Below are 22,874 nucleotides of genomic sequence, written 5' to 3' on the forward strand. Positions count from 1 at the left end.
GATATTTACATTTTCAATAGGTTAGTTGGCAGGAGTTCTTATTTGACTATTTCTTAATAGGTTAAATTTCTAGACATTCCACTTTTCACAGGGACAAAAATAAATAAAAACCCTGTTCTTTATTCTAGCATGACAATGATCTGATGAGCCTATATTTTATATGCAAGCACATATGCCTTCTCCCGAATTTATGGAAAGTGTACTAGTGCTGACCATGATATTCCTTTTATTGAAAAGCAACATAAAATAGCTGTGGAAATAAGAGAAAGATAATATTTTTACATTATTGCTTCTGTTAAGAGGATTTTTATGTTTTGTGCTGGAATTTACTTCCTGTAACCACTCTTGCTTTACCTGAACATTTTACACTGGACTTCTACATTATTATTAGTGTTTAATTTAGAAGAGCTTAATAAACTGCTAATCTGAGGACAATGATACTTTCTTTGATTTTGTAGTCCTTTCTCTGAACATGCTTACTTATGTACAATGTGGAAATCTGATCCAGGTCTCCTCCACTCAGCCAACAGTTCTTTTTGTACCTCTTCTGGAAGTTCATAGAATACTTGAGGATCAATGACAGATGGAAAAATAATCTTCTCATCAGCAGAATCTTGCTCTCTATTTTCTGTGGATCCTTGACAAGAGGCTGTTGTTGTTGTTTGCTTATGACTACCTGTAGCACAGCTTTTGGAAAAAAGTTGATCACTCTGCAAATTTGGAAATGAATGGAAAGCAGAAACAACAGGCTTTGTATTTGAGAAGTGGAATCCTTCAGATTCTTTAGGTCCTTGACTCATTTGTTCATCTTTTAATTGATTATCTATATAATATGAATAATCCTTTGGGCTAGACAGGTAAGAGGAACTACTGCTACTTAAGCCTGATGTTCCTGGTTCACAAGGAGACACAGACTGTACCTGATTGTTACTGGATAAATTATCTCTAGAATTTAAGGATCTATCTTGCATTTGTTTTGTAGAAAAGAAAGATAATACTCCTCTGGAGGCATGTAATGGACAACTTAAACTTCCTTTCCCTTGAAATTTTTCTCTAAATTTTCCAGAAAGGATTTCTTCCTGAATATCTACTGGAAGCTGCTTGAAGACTTCTTGGTCAACACCCTCAGGAAGTGAACAGAGTGGGAATTCATTCACATCTTTTTCTTTAGAAAAATCTGTAGTTTCTATTGGAGACTCGCCAGTTCTTGTACTTTCAATTCTTCCACTTGGTAGAAAATCCCAGTTTGTTTCTTTGTCTTTGGAAATATCTTCCATATGACTCTCTTTTATTTTCTAGAACACAAAAATAATAAAATAATTTGGATACCTGATACCTTTTTAAATAACCCTGCTGCTAGAAAATTCAATAAAAATTAAGTGTTGCATGAAGTTCTGGTATAGGCCTGAACAACAAAGGTGAGCAGTCAAACCATTATGGAGTGGAAGAAGCCAGACACAAAAGAACACATTGTACTATTCACTTGGAATCATCCCTACATATCCGAGGGACTGGTTCAAGGTCTTTCCCAGGATACCAAAATTCATAGCTGCAAAATAAACTAAAATAGTTGAACTGTATATTTAAATTAAGTGAGTTTCACGGTTTGTAAATAAAGTTGTTAATTTAATAAATAAATAAACATCCCTGCTGCTGAAGTATGCCTGTAGTATTATCTACAGCAACCATTATGTTTCAAGCTCATTCAGTACTTTGAATCCTTCGTGACCAGTTTCAACAACTAGATGTTTAATCTATCACAATTAGTCACACTATTGTGTAGATCTTTACTCATTATTCCAGAAAGAGGTCTCCTTCCTACACAGCACTGAGTCAGGTAAATATGCCTTTAAAGATCTGGAAAGGACCTCATGGATTTAAAGGTCCAATTCTGTAAATAAAAGAATGGTGGACTAGAAAGAGTGATTCACTTAAAGGTATTTAAAAGAAAAAAAAATACAGGCATGGAGATTCAACTACTGGTTTTGCAAAAATTATTGTTCTGAAAGATAGTATTTAGCAGAGTGTGGTGGTGCACACCTGTAATCTCAGTGATTCCTGGGAGCTGGGACAAGAGGATCCTTAGTTCAAGGCCAGTCTCTGCAACTTAGTGAGTCATTGTCTCAAAATAAAAAGGGTTGGGGATAGGGCTCAGTGGTAAAATGCCCCTCAGTTTAATCCCCACTACCAAAAACCAAGCAACAACAACAACATTTAACGGAAAGAAAAAAGTGCTTTTATGGTAAAAATCCGATATTATTTTTAAGATAAATGTTTTATATAAAATTTAAAAATACTTTCAATTCTAATATGTATAATTTTTCTATAAAGTTTTTCACTTGAGTTTCCCTTCTAGTTTTAAGCAAAATAAAAATATATACAGTCAGGGGGTAGAAAAGATGGTGGAATGAGATGAACAACATTATCCTAGGTACATGTATGACTGCACATGTGGAGCGACTCTATATCATGTATAACCATGTGTTGTGCTCCATTCGTGTACAATGAATTGAAATGCTCTGCTATCATGTATAACTAATTAGAATAAAAAATAAAAATTAGGGGTTGGGGTTGTGGCTCAGTGGCAGAGCACCATGTGTGAGAGACTGGGTTTGATCCTCAGCACCACATAAAATTAAAAAAAATAAAGGTATATCAACAACTAAAAAATATTTTTAAAAAAAATTTTTTTTTAAATAAATCAATTAAAAATTTTTTAAAAATGTATACAAATATAATAGCTTAGTAAACTTCAAGAATGTAAAGGGAGAAGAAGAAATTCAGACCAGTATGTTTATTGAGTATCTAGTGTATGCCACATATATACAAACTACTTTCACTTCTATTGACTTCACTAATGCCACTATAAATTAGAGACCTTTAATTTCCATTATATGGATTAATTAAAATGTAATAATTAAATACCTTTTTAATTTCTAGTTAATGGAATGGAAAAATGATCACAGAATAAAGTAATCTAAAGAGGGCATTAGGTTCACTATTTTCACAATACTATTCTATTCTCATTTTAAACTAAAAGTGGAAATAAAAATATTACTAAAATTAAACTGATTAGAAATTTTATTTTATTTTATTTTATTTTTTTTTAAAAGTAACATCTAGCTGGATTTTATTTATTTTTTATTTTTATTTTTTTTTAAGAGAGAGTGAGAGAGGAGAGAGAGAGAGAGAGGGAGAGAGAATTTTTTAATATTTATTTTTTAGTTCTCGGCGGACACAACATCTTTGTTGGTATGTGGTGCTGAGGATCGAACCCGGGCCGCATGCATGCCAGGCGAGCGCCCCACCGCTTGAGCCACATCCCCAGCCCGAAATTTTAAAATAATATTTTAAATTAAGAGTTAATTATAGAGATTAACCACTTAAAAAAAGGTTATTTAAATTTTAAAGCATCCCATATTTATTAAAATAGAGGTTTGCTTCTTTGGGACTGTGTTCTAGTCACTTGAAAATGTGACTGACTTCTGCCTCTGCTACCACACTATTAACTTTTAACAAATGTAAAATTAGTAGCAAATCCTTTCTTTTTTTAATATTTATTTATTTATTTTAGTTGTAGATGGACACAATGCCTTTATTTTATTTATTCATTCATTTTTATGTGGTGCTAAGAATTGAACCAGGGGCCTCGCACATGCTAGGCAAGTGCTCTACCACTGAGCCACAACCCCTACCCCCAAATCAATAGCAAATTCTAATGTTGCTATCAGAATTCAATTTAATTTCAAAACTAAGAAAATGTAAATACTTATAATAGTGTGCAAAACAAAGCTTGTAGCATATGTAAAAACTGACCACAAAAAGATCGGATTTCTAATTTCTGGAAATGTACTTCATATTTAGGAGCTAATCCATCACATTCCTGAATGCTATTAGAAAATGCATCCATACTTCCAAAGCAGAGAAGTTCCATAGTTTCTTCTCTAATCCAATATATTTCTACTTAGATCACAATATATTTAAAGCCAGCAACCATTATATGATAGGCACCATTAACAATTAAATCATCTAAGCAATATCAGCCAAAAGAATCTAACACAAACTTAGATTTTTCATTTATCCACACAAGTCCAGTAAGAGTATACTTACAGTATACTGTAAGAGTGTACTCACAGAACTGCGCTTGCCAGAACATGACGTTGTTGACAATGAGGATGTTAAATAATAATCCATGGGCCCTTTCTTAGTGGTATTTAGTGCTTTAAGGTTGCAGAGGCACACACTTAAAAGGGTAAGGTGAAAGGGCATTTTCACATTCACCATATTTCGAAAAAGTTTCATAAGTATATCCACCATTGGTGTCATCACATCATAATTTCCTGAAAAAGAATGTTTAAGACAGTACCTAAATAGTTTATACCATAACTAATTAATTAATACTAAGATATTAATGTAACTTATATTGCTTAGATTAAAAAATAAAAGTTCTAATTGGCATTTTGACATTATATAATTATTACTTATTCCATTTGAATTTAAGGGACTCTTTTTTTTTTTTTTTTTTTTGGTGGCGGTACTGATGATTGAACCCAGGGCTACCACTGAGTACATCCCCAACTCTTTTTCTTTTAATTCTGAGAGAGTGTCAGACTGACAACAAAATTGCAGTCCTTCTGCCTCAGCCTCCCTGGTGGCAGAGAGTACAGGTTTGGGGAAAAATTACTATTTTTATCTATCTATTTAAAAACATTTTCTAGTGAGAATTCCTGATAGAATTAAAGCATATAATTACATGCTACACTGCACAAAGACCCACTCTCCTTTTGGGGAGCATATTTCTAATTCAAAAAGTTTATTTTTAAAAGTCCAATGTTGGGCTGGGGTTGTGGCTCAGTGATAGAGCGCTTGCTTCACACGCGTAAGGCACTGGGTTCAATCCTCAGCACCACATAAAAATAAATAAATAAATAAAATAAAAATATTGTGTCCATCTATAGTTAAAAAATATTTTTTAAAAAAAAGGTTAATGTCAATTAAATTCTTAGAAAATAATTCCATACCTGCCCCTAACTTCTGAATTACATGGGATGGAATAGGGCACTGACGACTCTCTCGACAACAGTACTTCTCTGATGAATACCGACGGATTACTAATCTTATTGTGTGGGGTTTCCTTCCATCTCGGGATACTCTAAAATGGAAACAAAGAATTAGAAAAAGTACTGAATAATATTTCATTTATTGAAAGGTATAATACTGAGTAACTATCAAATTATACATTCAGTAGGTAAATAATAAACAATAAATCTTCCAGAATACCCAAATAAATATCTCAGTTTATACACTAAAACTATGAAATTGTAAATGACAGACTCATAGGTATTACTCAGAATTGAGTGCTGTCAGAAATAGGACAGAAATACTATATAATCATAACAAGCTGTTTTATAATCCAAATCTAAAGCAGAATATTAACACCTGCAGGAAATCTGACACAAGCAAATAACTGGAAAATTAAAAGAGAAAAAAAAATGTTTACAAAAAACAAGATTACTTCTGTTAAAGTAAAGGGCTTTCTGCAAATAGATCCAAGACAGCCAGTAACATCGCCATAATATGATGAAATTTTAAAGCAATAATTTGAAAGATCAGTTACATATTACATTTAGGAAGATTAATCATGTGCAAATGGTCTTGGTTTGGGTGTTAAAACAAAAATTTTATTGGTAAGGAAAATTCACTTAAAAAGTAAAAAATTTAATTATTGAAAACAGATGTCACTCAAGGATACCATTTTCCTTTTTATCTGCATAGCAACACACAAAGATAATGAAATCACAAACATGAAATGCAAATATTACACCTTGCTAAACATGCTCAAAATGACAATTCTGAAGTGGAAAAATTAGTTTTGTAGCAAATAACTTTTTTCTTTCTCTTACTGCTTTTCAGAAAACTTTTTGATGGATGCATAACTAGGATAATAAAATGTCATAAGTGATGTTACTCCTTAAATATCTTTTAGTTAAATTTGTTCTTTTAAGTAATTACACAATTCAAAGAGTGTGATATGCTAAGTAGAGGAAGGTTAAATACTATTTTATTTTAAGCTAGTGCCTAGAGGATGAATTAAAGATTATATGATTTTACATTTCTTTCATATCTATAGAATTAATCATCATATACTCCAAAAGGAAAAAAAATAAGTAATTACTCACACATACACACACATAATCACATTTTTTTACCAGTCTCTTAAATGCTATTGTAACTCAATCATTGAACTAAGGAGCCCTGGTGTAGAATAAGAGAACTGTCAAGAAGAGACATGGGTAGATGTTTAACATCTGCTATCTTACAGGTTTAGAGCACCTGGTCTCACATTTGGGTTAATGCTTCAAATAAGAGAACCTGTAAAACTTAACACTTTTGGGGGTTTCTCTATGTGTAGAACTGTTTGCAATGGGCAGGCATTTCAGAATAGTCTTACACCTAGCTGAAGCTGAGCAGATGACCCAATTTCACTAGCACACTTCCCCCAAAGCCTGAGTCATACTGCTGGAGCTGGGTCACAGAGGCAGCCTCAATTGCATGCAGCAAACAATGAACTATATAGTTCTGCTGCACACATAAGCGGCACACTGCACATGACAGCAAAGTTGTAGGAAATATCAATTTATCAGTTTTCTGAAACTTAGAATCATCCCAGAACTGTTTACGTTAGACAGTTAGCCCTCCTAGAATCATTACAGAAGCATGCCTACTCTAAACTGTTAGATCTCTGGCACCCAATTTAGAAATTTCTAATAACAAAAAGAGAATCAAGAAGTGAAAGAAAAAGAGATTAATAATCTTCTGTGAAGTAAAGAGAAATACATCAAGAAATACGTGATGCCTACTAAGGAGCAACAGAAAACTAAATTTCCTTGCTCAGTTTATGTTATGCTCTTTGTATATTCATAATCCCAGTAAACATATTATGTCAACTTGCAGATCAGAATCCCTGAACACACTTGCAATCACTCATACATGGCCCCATAAGTATTCCTTCCTTTAACTCCATTTTCTTTTACATAGTCTGAGACAAAGAAAATACAAGGCTTCTCCTGCTTGGTTCATTATTATTGTTCTAATAACTTCCTGTGTTCAACGATCACAATCTATTCCTATGTAAGAAGTTTTAGAATTGTGAAAGAATTATTATTCCTCTCTGCATTTTTCCTTTTGTGGAAAAGCAAGTAATACTAAATTAAGAGCAAAGGCTCAAAATTGCCATTAGGAAAAATTAAAACTTATTCCTTTTCACCTAAGGACTAGAATAGGTCTAGGAATATTAAGAGATTTCCACAAAATCCTTTTTAGTAATAACCTATAGCTTCAGAATCCACAGAATAACTGTTGTAACTGTGTTGTAACTGTGTATTGAGACTAAAGGAAGAAGATGTATTAAATTGGTTAACAGCACATAATAATGTCTTTGCAATAGTTTATAATACGCAGAGATCAGTGGGAAAAGATCTATTAGGTCTAAACACTGAAAGAAAAAGAGATTAATACTATTCTGTGAAGTAAAGAGAAATACATTTATTACGTTCATCTGTAACATCCAAGACACATCAAAAATGTTTTGTATATATGTACTGAATAAAAATTATGTAGCATGTTTTGGCAAAATGGATTAATAATACCTGTTCAAAAGGTTAGCAAGTAGTTCTTCAATCTTTTTTTTAGCTTCGACTTCTGATGAACATTTTTTAAATGAATCTTCTTCACTAAAGGACTACCAAAGAAGCGTAAGTGAGGATTAATGTCAACTCAAATAAATATACCCAATTATCAATGAATATGTCAAATATATATTTAATACATTCTTTACTAACTTTACCTCTTGTGCTTAATTTGAATCATTTAATTCACTTTTACATTAACTCAACTTATTTGCAAGTAATTTGTACTCCACTAGAAAATATACTGAAAGTCAAGAAAACGACAAAGTTCTAGTACCAATTCCAAGTTTCACTTTATGACTAATATGAGGCTCTTAATGCCCTAGGACTAGAATCTGAGTTACACTTGAATAAATTATTTAGCCTATCTAAAATACAGCATCCTCATCTTAACAAAAAAGGAGAAGGAAAGGAAGGAACGAAGGGAGGGAGGAAAACATAAACAATAGTACTGCCCACCTCCAGGGTTTGTTATGAAGAGTAAATGGACTAATAAACATAAAGCACTTAGTAAAGTACTCTTTACATAGGCAGAAAAGGCCAATCAATTTTAACAGGGCGATGACATCTTTTTCCACTTATTAAATCACTGGACTATTCTGAAAATAAGATTTTTAAAGAATTAAAATATTTTGCCTTATGACCCATTAACAATAAGCTGTATTCAATCAAAGTAGCTAAATTGAGATTATCAAGTATTAATGCTCTCAGGGTGTGGTGGTGCCTGCTGTAATTCCAATTACTAAGGAGGCTGAGGCACGAGGATCACAAATTGATGCCAGCCTGAGCAACTCAGCATAGTGGTTTGGATCTGGAATGTTCCCCCCAAAGTTCATGTGCTAGTCAATGCAAAAATGTTTAGAGATGAAAAGATTAAATTATGAGAGCTATAACCCCAAAAGGGGATAAATCCATTTGGTGGATTAATGATTTGAATGGAATACTGGGTGGTAATTATAGGCAGGTGGATCTTGCTGAAGGAAGACATCATTGGGGCTATGCCCTTGGGGACTATGTCTTTTCCCTGGTTCTTCCCCCTCTCCTTCCCAGCTGCCATGAGTTGAGCAGCTCTCCTCGGCCACACCCTTCCACCACATGTTTTGCCTCACCACAGGCCCAGAGCAAAAGGCCAACCACGGACTGAGACCTCTGAAATTGTGAGCCCAAAGTGAACTTTTCCTATTCTAAGCAGTCCTTGTCCATCATTCTGCTGCAGCAACAAAAAGCTGAGTAACTTAGCAAGACCTGTCTCAAAAGAAAAGTTTAAAAAAGGGAGCTGGAGGTGTAGCTCTCTGTCAGAGAGCTTTCGTAGCATGAGCATGGCTTTGGTTCACTCCTCACTAACACAAAAAATGAACAAATAATAAATACATTAATGTTCAAGTTTCAACTTAAGAATATTTATTAATCTAATATAATAAAGCAGCAGGCTTATCTTAGGAAAGGGAACATGAAAAGCAAACTACAATATTCTGAATATGCAAAACTGGAAATTTTTATCCAGATAATGTGACAACTAGTACACTAAACATAAATAGTACACTACATATAACTAGAACATTAAATATAAATATCATTGCCACATACCTGAGGTGGTCCTGAAGGTGTCACAGGAGAGTTATCCTCTCCAAAACTGAGCTTCTGAATACGCTGAGCAACTGAAATTCCTAATTCCTTTTCTAATATTTTAGATGAAAAGGTTTGGAGATCTTGCACACTATGGATTCCCAGTGCTTCAAGGCGTTTGGCAGTTTTATAGCCAATACCTAAACAAAAAGAAATGCATATGGTGCTACAATAGCTTTCTTCCTTAAAATAAAGATAATTAAAATCTTAAAATTACATCAACCACATCTTAAGTTCCATAATTAATACTTTGCTAAGATCAAACTCAATTGCAAAGTAGATTATTATTCTTTCGTTCAGGGTCCCTGACTAATATGTAGCTCCTTGAAGCACTCATAACATGTACTATTTACAGTCAATACACTCTTTTGATAAAATGAAAATTTTACTACCTGTTCTATAATACTGTGGAATAACTCAGGAATCATGTTTATTATTACTGTAAAAAGAAGAACCAAAATTGATTAATATATGCTTATTGGCTAACCTGATTTCTGTACACAATATTACACTCATCCACAAATCACATATCTAGCAATATTTATCACCCAGAACACAACTAAGTGTGAAAAAATATAAAAACTAACAAAATCCCTACCACAAGTTTTTGCACTAAAACTTATATTTTCTTCATCAGAGAAATAGGTCATTTAAAGCTCATTCTTTCATTTTTTTAAATATATTTATTCTTAAGTTTGTGGTGGACACAATATCTTTATTTTACATTTATGTAGTGCTGAGGATTGAACCCAGTACCTTGTGCATGCTAGGCGAGCACTCTACCACTGAGCCACAACCCCAGCCCCTCTTTCTGTCATTTAAAAAATAATAATTCTACAGTTATCTGGTTTCCTTGCAAAGTTAAAGCAATAAATCAGTGAAGACAGGCATGTAAGGGGAATTATTAAAATGTAGTGACAGGTATTTTTAAACAGAAAAAAAAAAGGAGGCTTGGCAATTGGCAATGAGGGACAAAGTAGAAAGCCTGTAAAAACAGATGCAATAATTCAAAAGGTAAAGTAAGAAAGAATGTCCTGCCTTCAGTATGTAGTCAATTTATTATGATCTGACATTGTTCTTCAGAACACAGATCCAAAAATCTCAAATTATAATTATACTATGCTAAGGAAGGCAAGGCAGTATACAATTTATTTTGGAATCATACAGGCATAAGTTAAAAATGGGAAGCTATAACATCTAAACAGTTAAGTTTCCATTGTCTTAGAAATTCACTTCCACAGATGTCTTTTATTACATCCTATTCCCCAACAAAGCAAAAGAAAAAAGTTCAGCATATTATTGATGGTCTATAAAAATGCAGGTTATTTGATTTTCAAAGATACAAATTTGCCCTATGAACTGAATATGAATAGATCAGTGAATTTCTCAAGGAAATCCATTCCCTGATCTTTAGAATGAGGTATTTGGTTTAGAAGCTTTGGAAGTTCCATTGTAGCCATAATATTTTATATATAAAAACTAAAGAGAATTAATAAAAGTTAAGCTCCCTTCTAGATGCAATGTACAGTGCAAGAATATGAACCTGGGACTGTAAATCAAGGACCGTATGTTTCCAGTTATCACTTTCATGATAAGAAACATAAAAGTACTTTTGTGTATTTCCTCATACAGATTTGCTCCAGAAAACACTATAGTTTTTTTCCAACAGCTAAAGATATACCTCTAGAAATTGTTATTTACATCTATAATTTTTTATGATTAAAGAAATACAATAAAACATAATACATATTCTTCAATTATATTTGTCTTACCAGGCATTTTCTTTATATGGTTCAAACTATAAATGAGATCTTGACAACTTTCAGGTAACAAGACTGTTTGTTGATTTGGTTTAAAAACACCAGAAACTAATTTTGCCAATAGTTTATTACAAGCCACTCCAGCGCATCCAGTGAGCCCCAACTGATTATACATGGCTTCCCGCATTTCTGCTGCAATCTGAGATCCAACTAGTAGTCTGATGTGCATGATGTCATGCAGGTTTATAGCTAAAAAAAAAAAAAAAAAAAAATGATACTGTTAAAAGTCACAAAAAAACATTTTTTTTCTTTTTTAAAAAAGGATTTTTAAAAGATGCAGGATTTAATTTATATCCAAACCCTCCTACCACTACTACTACCACCCTGCCATCCATTTGACTTATTTCTTTAGTTCTTCATAGGAACATTGTAAAGTAAACAAATAATACAAGTGAATTCCAAGGGTCTGTGACATGAGTATACTGGGAGTGCTTAATGATTTAACAGATTATAATATGAAAACTGATATCTTAAAAGTTTTCTAGGGATATTAATAAAACTTATATCCACACTCACCTATAAATATGCATAAAAGTTGTCATAAGAATGCTACCATTACAGCTTTAAAGACCTAAATCCACACTTTACATATTAGCTATATGTGATGCCAAAAATAATTTCTGGCCTATACATAGTTTAAGAGGTCCTTTATGAAAAACATAGGGAAATTACATAGAAACAAACTTTCTTAAGTGTAAAAGATGTATATTGGACCATTCTTATCTCCAGGACTCATAGAAGGATTCAGGGATGAAGTGTCATGGTATTTGCAATTTATTTCCAAATGACTCATCAATCTATCAACTTTTCCACAAAGAGAGCAAAATAAAAAAAAAAATGTGGCAAATGAAAACTGGTTTATGTATAAGAATGTACTTAAAAGGTGTTTATTATATTATTCTATCAACTTTTCTATAAGTTTGAAAACTTTTTAATAAAAGCTTATGTTGAAGAGGAAGAACTAATAAATAATTAGACGGGGGCTGGGGTTGTGGCGCAGTGGCAGAGCGCTTGCCTAGCACGCGTGAGGCCCTGAGTTCAATCCCCGGCACCACATAAAAATAAATAAACAAATAAAATAAAGGTATTGTGCCCATCTACAACTAAAATAATATTAAAAATAAATAAATAAATAGATAAATAAATAATAAATAATTAGACATTTCCTATCTAAGATATAAAGTCTAGCTCTCTGTCCGTGATATGTTCTAACTAATAAAGTCTGAATTTGCTTCAAAAATTATATAGAAGTATGTCTGGAATCATCTTGCTACTTAGCCCTTATTAAAAACAAATCAAAACACAACAAAAACAGCATAGGTACAAAAGACACACAACAAGCTTCTAGAAACACCTCTACCCCTTTTCTTCTGTGGAGAACTATACTAGAGAGAGATGACCAGGCCTCACAACAGGTGGGGTTCGAGAAACACAAGTTAAGAACTATAACCAAAAGGATCAGGCAACTCTTGCACAAAAGAAAGGCAGCTTGTCTTCTATTTGGTATAATATAAAAGTTACCAGCAGAGTCACAAAATGTATGAAAGCCTAATTAAATATTCACCAGCACCTATTAAAGCTATTTTCAAATGCAAATGGAAATACCACCAGTGATTCAGGACTTACTATGTGAAGGAAGGAGACAGTTGGTAATGATTATTAGAGCTAATTAAATAGGAGCTTGAAGAAGATACAAGCACGTGGCAGATGATGGGGAACAGACATGATGGGGGACAAACAGATGTGAGAGGTGGGAACATGAGGTTAAGAAAAAATTCCATATACTGGGCCCACTATGCTGACCCCCATAAGCTTCCCTTAAAAAAGCAATTTACCTGCAGCGCTGCCTGTTTTAAGTAAATAGGCCATATTACATCCATCAGCAAACAACTGGTTGTCTGCAAGAGACATGCAGCCTTAAATGCTGAACACAATTTATTCTGAAGGGGCAGGGGGGCAGATTGTGAACCACACACAGACCAGATCCCAGAAATCAAGGAGATAAAGATAATTCTACCTAACCAGAAAATTTGTTAGAATAGGTTCCATTTAGAACTGGTCAGCATGAGCCAAAGACCTAGAATCATCATGCTCTGTGGGGACTTGAAAGTCTGATGGCATCCTCTGCTGTCAGTCAAAAGTCAAAAGTCAAAAGGAAGACTTGAACAGGACTCTAAAGACACTTTAGACCTTGGACACCCCCCCACCCCACACTCCAATAAAACTAGAGGGTATGAGGGACATACCATCTTCTCCTCTCTAAGGGAACCAACTCTCTTTCTGGACAGTGTTTCCTTTTCTGTTTTCCTACCCCTTTAATAAACACATACCTGCTACTCTGAATGACATGTCTGAAATCCTTCTGGCATGATTTTAAGAACCAGTGAGAAAAGACCTCCACGGCTGCCTTAGCTCCACAGTAGACCCTTGCCCTGTAACAGCAGACAGGCCAGTGACAGGTAGGCCTGGAAAAGATTCCATGGGCAGTAGCTTGGAAAGTCAGAAGAGCACCATGAGAGTCTTATAGCCCCAGAGGAACAGAAGGGAAGTTCAGCCTACCTCAAAATTTTGCTTAGAAATAGTTTCAGGAGAATCAAAAATTATTCTAAAAAACAATAACAAGTTGACTGCTATAATTTAAGGGTGACTTGAAGAGGGACTCTTAAAAATGTGAACAGATATATTATGTCAAAGAGATGAAAACTGCACAGAGCTACATGTCATCAAAATCTTATTTTCTACATATTTGATATGGAATAGCAATATCTAATTTTAGATACCTTAGATTACTGACTAAATATAACTATACCTCCAAATAAGTCATAAATCTAACAGAATATCACAATAAACTCAATGAACATTAAAAATATATATATACTTAGGCTGGGGCTGGGGCTCAGTGGTAGTGCACTTGCCTGGTATATGTGAGACACTGGGTTTAATTTTTAGCACCAAATAAATAAATAAATAATAAAGATTAAAAAAATGTATATACTTTTAGTTAGTAAGTGGAAGGAATAACACTCACGCTGATTATTATATACATGACCTGACACAGTCAATGCAGAAAGTTCATCACTTTGAAGTTGCTGGAGTTTCTTTTCAACTATTTCTGTTAGATCCACAAAATTTTCATCAAATCCAAGTCTCTCAACAACTGGACTAAATTCTTCCAACAATTCTAAATCAAAATAATATTGGTGCAGAGGTGTAATTAAAGTTACAACTAGAAAAGATTTAATGCTTAAAAATATACCAAATACATAATTAAAGGTTTTATATATATTCGCAATTCCATAATATCTTTAATGAAAAGTCTCAGTTAACTGTTATCTTTGTTTTTCTGTACCATATTTTGAGTAGAGGCAATATTTCCCAACAAAACAAGTCCAAAAATGACATTCTCAGAGCAGTTCCTCATAGAAATACATTTTTAGCTCAATCTTCTATATGTAAACTTTCTATATCTGTAGTACATTAAATGTCAGTGATTATAGTTAATTATAATCTTGAAGCACTATGTGAAAGAATAAATTATAGACTGCTTAGGAAAATAAAAACAAGTAATAATATATTTTACCTATCTATATTCTCCACAACAGTTTAGGCAAAACAAAATTTAAAACTTCCACTTATTAGACAGCCATGGTGGCACATGCCTGAAATCCCAGCAGCTTGGGAGACTGAGGCAGGAGGATTGAGAGTTCAAAGCTAGTCTCAGCAAAAAGATAGATGCTAAGCAACTCCGTGAGACCGTGTCTCTTAAATAAAATACAAAATAGGGCTGGGGATGTGGTTAAATAGTTGAGTGCCCCTGAGTTCAATCCCTGGTACCAAACAAAACAAAACAAAAAAAACTTTATTTTGACTTATTACTGAGTCAAACAGAAAAGTCACTTAACAATATATAACAGTATTTTGATTGGCCATTCCCAAGCATACACCTTAAGAGTAAAATGGCAGATATGGACCACAACTTGCAGCTATTCACATGTGCAGCATCTGCAAACTACCTAGTCCATAAGTCAAATTTTACTAAATTGAATTTAACTAACATATAGAATAAATTCAAAAGGACTATCAATTCTCATATGCAAGAATTAAGTAATAATAACTTTACAATCATTTAGAAGAACTATTTTCTTCCCCCTGAATCACCTTCTATTGAGACTTGTTGGATGTCAGAAAACAGTAGTTCTTCAATATTCAGAGGACTGGTTCCAGAACCACTCCCAAGGATACCAAAATCTGAAGATGCTCAAGACCCATATATAAAATGGCATGATATTTGCATATATCCTACACATATTCTTCTGTATGTTTCAAATCATCTATACTTACAGTATCTTATATAATGTAAATAGTCTTTTGCTGTATTGTTTAGGGAATAATGACATGATAAAAAAAAGTCTGTTATGATTTCAGTACTGAAGCCTTTTTTTTTTTTTCAAATCCACAGGTTCAATCTACAAATGCAGAACCCATAGAGGGCCAACTGTATTGCTCTTAGCATACAAAAACGCATATATTCTTAAAGTGCCGTAATCTGAAGACTCAGAATAAAAGGACTAAATAATTCCTCACTGATCACTTTTTTACAAAAATACTAAAAGTTATTTTATTTTACTAATACTAACATAGATATTAAAGGGAAAACAATAAAGGTAATAACGTGGGGCTTGGGTATAGCTCAGTGGTAAAGCCCTTACCTACCATTACAAGGCCCTGGGTTCAAACCCCAGCACAGAAAAATGAAAACCAATGTAACTTGTGAACACCAAAAATAACTCTAGCCTACACAGAGAAAGCTATTATCTCCTTTGAGGAGAGACTGACAGTGTGTCTGATTATATAAGATTCTTTTGTACTCCGTTCATCAATTTCTGTAATTTTTTTTTCAAAAGTATCTACCTGACATCCAAAAGTCATGTAGGAAATAAAACCTTTTATCAAAAGAATGTAGAAAAAAAGAATCAAAGTTTTAAGCAGAAAAATAAGTCAAATACAGAGTAATGCACAAAGCTGGTCAACCACTAAATATTTTTTAACACACTGTTCTATCACTGGGTCACAGGGACAAATCATTTAACTATCCCATTCCTGAAGTTAATCTCTTTTCTATCAATTATGAACCAGGCTAAAATAAATCTTTTTCTACACATGTATTTATGTACTTATAATTTTATTTCTATTTGATGAATATTCAGCAATGATATCACTGGTTTGAAGAATATTAATCTTTAGTTTCCCACGTGTGTGTGTTAAGGATTAAATGCAGGGCCTTGCACATGCTAGGCAAACTACCATTGGGCTACATCTCCACCCTTTATCTTTAATAAATGTTTCTTGATTGCTTTTTTAAAAAGGCTACAATACTTTATATTTCTACTTTTTGTCACATTTTTGACAAGTATCACCAACATAAAATAATGTCTTACTAATTCAAGTTTCCTTAGCCAGTAATAAACTTGAGCTTTTTTCCCATATAATTGTTAGATACTGAACTTGCTCTTCTTTGTCAACTGCTTATTCACATTCTTTGTTCACTTTTATTGTTTCTTTTTCTTAAGTTGTAGGAGCTCTCTATATATTATAGATATTAATCCTTTACATATAAAAACTGCTACAATTAACAAAAGAAAAACTAGCAAAAAAAATTGAAAAGACAGTATAAGCTAGTCACAGTGGGGCATATCTATAATCCCACCAACTCAGAAGGCTGAGGCAGGAGGATCACCAGTCTCAGCAATTTAACAAGATCCCGTCTAAAATTTTAAAAGGGATGGGGATATAGCTCAGTGGTAGAGTGTCCTGGGTTAATGATGATGATGATAATAATAAAAATACAAAGTTGATTCTTACACATTTTTAAAAAATATGTATTTGTAATATAACAATGTACAAGCATTTTCCTTTTATTTTCCTCTAATTTACTAGAACACTAAGGTTCACACTCAAGCCTCAGCATAAGGGAGTTCAGTAGCTACAGTGTAATATTTAGTGTATGTGTATGTGTGTGTATGTGTGTGTGTGTGAACACAAAAAGACTAATATAGCCATTATTTTTGCTAATATTTCTTAAGAAATCAGTTTTTATTTTTTATTTATTTATTTATTTTTTTTTAATTTATTTACTTATTTCAGTTTTCGGCGGACACAACATCTTTGTTTGTATGTGGTGCTGAGGATCGAACCCGGGCCGCACGCATTCCAGGCGAGCGCGCTACCACTTGAGCCACATCCCCAGCCCAAGAAATCAGTTTTTAATTATGCTAACCAAAAATTACAAACACTTCTTTGAATTATCATCAGTACATTAGAAAACAATGTATTTCTTCATAATTCATGTATGCTTAAAATTTAAAATTTACAGTATGTCTTTACAGTATATCTTCTGATTTTATCACTTATAAACTTTGTATTTCCTGTTATTTATATAAACACTAGTCACAACAGAATTCAAATTACTTACCAACATTATTCATAATATAGAAAGCCACTCTTTTATATAATTTTTAAAGTGGAAAAGACCTATAATAAAAAGCTATTAGGAAAAAGGAATCTGGTTTATGGCACTTTATTAAGATTTATAAAATTATTTAAGTGAATAGGCATCCTACATAAAAATTAATACTAAATATAGATTGCCTACACTTTGTACCTGTAACCTTATAAGACATCTCCCTATAACGGGTCAAGTCTTCTCCATTAACCAATACAAGTTGTGGACATTTTTCTTTTGCATCTCTGACATTCATAAGTTTTGTAACTCCAAGTTTCCTGGCTTCATAGTTGCAAGTAACCACCAAATATTTCTGCTGAACACCTATAAAAAATAAAAATTCTGTGAGAAAAATCAAGCAGGATTGTACAAACATTTTAAAACATAATTTACTAATTCCATGTTATAATTGTCTGAGCTATAAGAAAAGCATGTGCTTTGTTAAGGATAAAAAGGTGTCTCAGTTTTAAAAAGTAGATTCTGTTCATTAAAATTCTACAAAGAATCAGGTTTCTGAGCTATCTCCTACTTATGAAAAGTATTTTCCTATATCATACTTTTAAGCTTTGGTTATTTGTCTGTTTGGGGAAAAAGTTATTTTTAAACAGAAAATCAATACATAAAAGTAGTATAAATCACCTGTTAGAATGTGGACCGATTATTTATACAAAAGCTAGATGTGTATATTCCTCAAATTTAGCAAAAATTACCATAAATCAATAAATATAGTCTAAAAATTCTCAGTGATAAGACAGAAATCAAATCCTTCTTAAAACGTTTTCAGACAGTACAAAATCTGCTTGGTTTATACTGCCATATCTATAGCTCCAGGTATGTTGCACCAAAAAATAAGCCAGCTGAAAATAATTGAGTACAATTAAATACTGGTTGCTACTAGAAAAACTCATTTGTCTGCCAATGAACAAAAGAATGTTTTGTTACAATTGGCAAGCTACAGCAACTGTTAGGGGTATCTCCCCAGTAATTATCCTAGCACTGAACTTTTCTTTATAGTTATCTGCTGATGATTCGGTAGGGCATCATGAGCTCCCCCTCAAAATGAATACAATATGATCACCTACAGACTGAATAAAAATTCTAGTTTATTGGTGACTTAAGATTGCTAAAATTGTTTTTCTCTTTTTAAACAAGTTAACTACTTCATGCCACTATAAAAGTAATGTTTATCAAAAATATGTAAAATGCATCTCCAGTACACACACAAAAAAGTAAAACGCAAAATGTAGAAGAAAAACAATAGTTATATCCATTTCCATTACACATCTGTTTTTAAATTTGGGGTATTATAAAGAAGACAAAAAAACATTATTTGCACATAAAGTTTTCTTATTTATCAGATTATACCCCAAAATACAATCATCATGTCAAATAAAACATTCATCAGTGAACTAATATGAAAAAATCAGACTGGTAAATTCCTTAACTAAAAAGTCTTTAAAAAAAAAAAAAAACAAACACCTTTTTTTATTTGAGACAGCATCTTGCTAAGTATCTTATGGCCTCGATAAATTGCTGAGGCTGGCTTTGAACTTGGAATCCTCCTGCCTCAGCCTCCCAAGTCACTGGGATTATAGGCACGCATGACCATATCTGGTCTATTAATGCAGAATACACTATATGAACTCCACATGGTATGTCACAACAATATTTGTTTAGAATTAAAAAAAATTACTCGGGCTGGGGTTGTGGTTCAGCAGTAGAGTGCTCACCCAGCTCGGACCAGGTCCTGGGTTCAATCCTCAGCCCCACATAAAAATTTAATTGAAGATATTATATCCAACTATTAACTAAAAAGTAAATATTAAAAAAAAAAAAAAACATTACTTTTGTTTTCTCCAGGAAACTTTCAGCAGTCACAACTTTTACTTCATGTCCATAATTTGTACATCTTAATCACACAATACTTTTTATTAAGCATAATCTACACAGCATTTTGTTATAATACTACTAATTAGACATGCCTTTAGAAGAAATCATTTAGGTCCTCTGACCCTAAAAACTTAAAGACATTCTAGGAAAGTTTAAAGATCCTAGCCTCTCTGCCTAGCACAGTGGCGGGCCTGTAATCCCAGCTACTCAAGAGCCCAAGGAAGGAGGATCCAAATTCCACTCCAAGCAAAGCAGCTAAACAGTGATGTCTCTCCAGGGGTCAGTGGGTTCAATCTCCAGTGTCACACACACTAAAACACACAAAAATGCCAGCTTCACTTTGGCATACCAAAAACTAGCTATTCCTTTGTTCTTTAGTAAAATCAATAAAACTAGATTGGTATTTATTAAGCCAATCTAGGCACAAGAAGACAGCAGCCAAGAGAACCAAAATAATTCTAAGTTTATATTAAAATATCCTTCCTGCACACATGAAGGAAAAAAAATCTCTGCTCTCCCAATTTAAGGTACAATAAAAATGTTAATAAAACATGCCAGAATATCAGTAAGTTAATCCTCAATACAAAACTTCTCCTTGCCTTTAATTTTAAAAGATGCTTGTTATTATGAAATGCTTGCTCTATCTAAATATTTAAGGTTCTGCTTAAAATTCAACTGTTTGTTAGACATTAATATTCAACTCATACATTTAATTTTCAAAAGAGGAAGATGAAAACTTCCATTAAAATGTAACAAAAATAACAAGATTGTTTTTGAGCTCGAAGACCTATAAAGTTTGAAATACTGAGTAAAAGCAATCTGACAGACATGGTGATGCACACCTGTAATTCCATTTACTTGGGAAGCTGACATAAGAGGATCACAAGGTTAAGGACAGTCTGGACAATTTAGCCAGACTCTGTCTCAAAATAAAAAATTAAAAAGGCTAGGGACGTAGCTCAGCAGTAAAGCGCCACAGAGTTTGATTCCCAGTATTGCAAAAAAAGAAAAATAAGAAATCTGCCTAAAGAACTAAATTATAACATAGAATATTAACATAGAAGACCAAAACTTTACGCTGTTTTCTGTTAATCTGTTCAGTTATACTGGTCTCAGATTCACCATTTCTTATATAAGGTTTATGAGGTTTATACTTGGTAGAGAAGCAAAAGTAACTGTAAGAATGGCTTCCAGGTAGGCATGGTGGCACACACCTATAATCCCAGCAACTCCAGAAGCTGAGGCAGGAGGATTCCAAGTTCCAGGCCAGTTTTAGCAACTTAGCGAGACCCTGTCTCAAATTTAAAAATTAAAAAAAAAAAAAAAAAAAAAAAAAAGAACTGGGATATACTTCAGTGATGAAGCACCCTTGGGTTCAATACCTAGTATGGAGGGCAAAAATGACTTCCAAAAAAACTTTCTTAACATAATTAATAAATCAGAATACAGTGACATAAAGAGTAGCCCATTTTATCATTATACAACAAAAATACTATCAATATGAATAATTACCTAAAGGTTTGTCCTTTAATTCTGGGTTTGAGATCATTTCTACTTGTGCATAAAAGCAATCCAGATCCACATGTATTATGACTCTGGATGAAGAATTTTGTGTTGGCACCACTTGATCATGAACTGCTGCACAATATGCAAAAAAGAAATACATATATTCAGGCTGTAAATCATTTTTGAGCAACTGACACTTTCTAAAAACATTTTATCTGGGAAAGAATCCACAGAGTAGTTTTAAGTTATTTTCTTGGATTTATTATTTGTCAAAGCAGCTACAAATCACATGAAACTCTACAGCAGGGTCTTCAGTCCTGTTTACTGAATTAGCATATCTTTGTGCACTACATTTTTCTCAGTATAGTAATTTGAGAGGGAAAAATCTGATCAATGAATGATGCAAAAGGCAATGCTATCACTTAGAAGTATAGAGTAACTAAACCAGAAAAGGCAGAAAAGCTGAAACAATGTTAATTGTCCACCAACTTAAAGATGATTCCAAGTGACCTGTCCCTAAATTTCAAAAAAGAAAGAAAATTTGAAATACAAAATAACAATCTAGAAGCTGGAGTTGTGGCTCAGTGGTAGAGCGTGAGTGAGGCACTGCCTTTGATCTTCAGCACCACATTAAAAAATAACTAAATAAAGTTATTGTGTCCATCCTACAACTAAAAATATTTTTTAAAAAAATACTAACAACAATCTGTGGGTTCCAGTGAACTCTATTTAGCTTTCACAGGAGAGCTAGATTGCCTGTTTGAATGCTAAAACCCCACTGCCTAGAACTGCACCTTGGGTAAACAGATTGCCAATAAATATTCACAAAGTTGAAACAATGATTATTTTATAGATTTTAAAAACTAGGGGCTGAACCAGAAACTGTGGTGCATATCAATAATCCCAGCAACTGAGGAGGTTGTGGCAGGAGGATTGCCAAATTCAAAATAAGACAGATAGGGAGGGGTACAGCCCAGTGGTAGAGTGTTCCTGGGTTATATCTCCAGACTTCAATCAATCAATCAATGAAATGTGGTATTACACTGTGGGCTGGAACAGAAAAAGAGTATCAGTGGGAAAACTGGCAAAATATGAATATAGTATATCAATTTTAATAAATGCATCATGGTCATGTGAGATATTAACATTTGGGAAAATCTCTCACACTTTTCTGTAAATCTACTCTCCTGCCCTCAGACCAAAAAAAAAAAAAAAAAAAAAAAAAACAGGGGCCTTTGCCTTCAGATCCTTTAGTCCGGCGCTCCAGGATAGGGGCGAGACCCTGGAGGTGGGTTCCCAGGGAGCAGACCACAGCTGACTGGCCAGGTTCGGAGCCATCCCTTCCTACCTGGGCTGAGCCCAGAACTCGACCTCTGCTAAGCAGGCGAACTGTGGGCAGCTGCTCCAACGTGACACCTCCAGGGAACACCTGCAGTTTTCACCAGGCTGGCCGTGCGACTCCAGCCCGCCCCTCCTCTCCAGGGGTGGACAGAAGGTAGAGATGCACCCTGGACGCGCACGTGTAGGCCCCAGGCGCCCTCCCCTACTCCTACTGGGGGAAGCCATCCCTCTCGAGGTTCTGACCTCGAAACACGAGGCAAAGAAGGGCAGTATTCTAGGTGGGGAAGACGAACGGGACCAAGCGGGGCAGGGACCGTCGCGTCCCAACGGCCGCCGCCCGGAGCAGCCTCCGCCCGCCCCGCCCCAACCTTCTCATTTACACCCGGCGGGGCCACCGGGCTGCTCAGGCCCCGGCGCACCCTGCGAAGAGCCAGCCGCCCCCGCGTCCGCCAGCTCCATGGCCGGGGCCAGTCCTCTTCCTCGCCGCCGCCACTTTCCTCC

The 22,874-nt window shown here is 34.1% G+C and overlaps 1 protein-coding gene across 9 annotated transcripts; it reads right to left on the reverse strand.

Annotated features, from left to right (window-relative positions):
- Positions 1–234: 234 nt before the first annotated feature.
- Positions 235–22,874, reverse strand: Poli (DNA polymerase iota). 9 transcript variants are annotated; one of them, XM_026409945.2, is made up of 10 exons: positions 22,754–22,874; positions 21,039–21,161; positions 17,796–17,960; positions 14,163–14,315; positions 11,087–11,323; positions 9,276–9,454; positions 7,650–7,741; positions 5,022–5,152; positions 4,135–4,340; positions 235–1,295 (listed from the first exon to the last, which is right to left on the reverse strand). In XM_026409945.2, exons 1-10 carry the CDS (start codon positions 22,830–22,832, stop codon positions 477–479), a joined length of 2,184 nt encoding a protein of 727 aa, XP_026265730.2. In that variant the 5' UTR covers positions 22,833–22,874; the 3' UTR covers positions 235–476. The 9 variants fall into 9 exon arrangements, with proteins under 9 accessions (XP_026265730.2, XP_077648384.1, XP_026265731.2 ...); XM_077792258.1 differs by having other exon boundaries at positions 22,793–22,847; XM_026409946.2 differs by having other exon boundaries at positions 21,039–21,164; positions 22,793–22,847.

The sequence above is a fragment of the Urocitellus parryii genome, chromosome 13 (assembly GCF_045843805.1).
Source record: "Urocitellus parryii isolate mUroPar1 chromosome 13, mUroPar1.hap1, whole genome shotgun sequence".
NCBI lineage: Eukaryota > Metazoa > Chordata > Mammalia > Rodentia > Sciuridae > Urocitellus > Urocitellus parryii.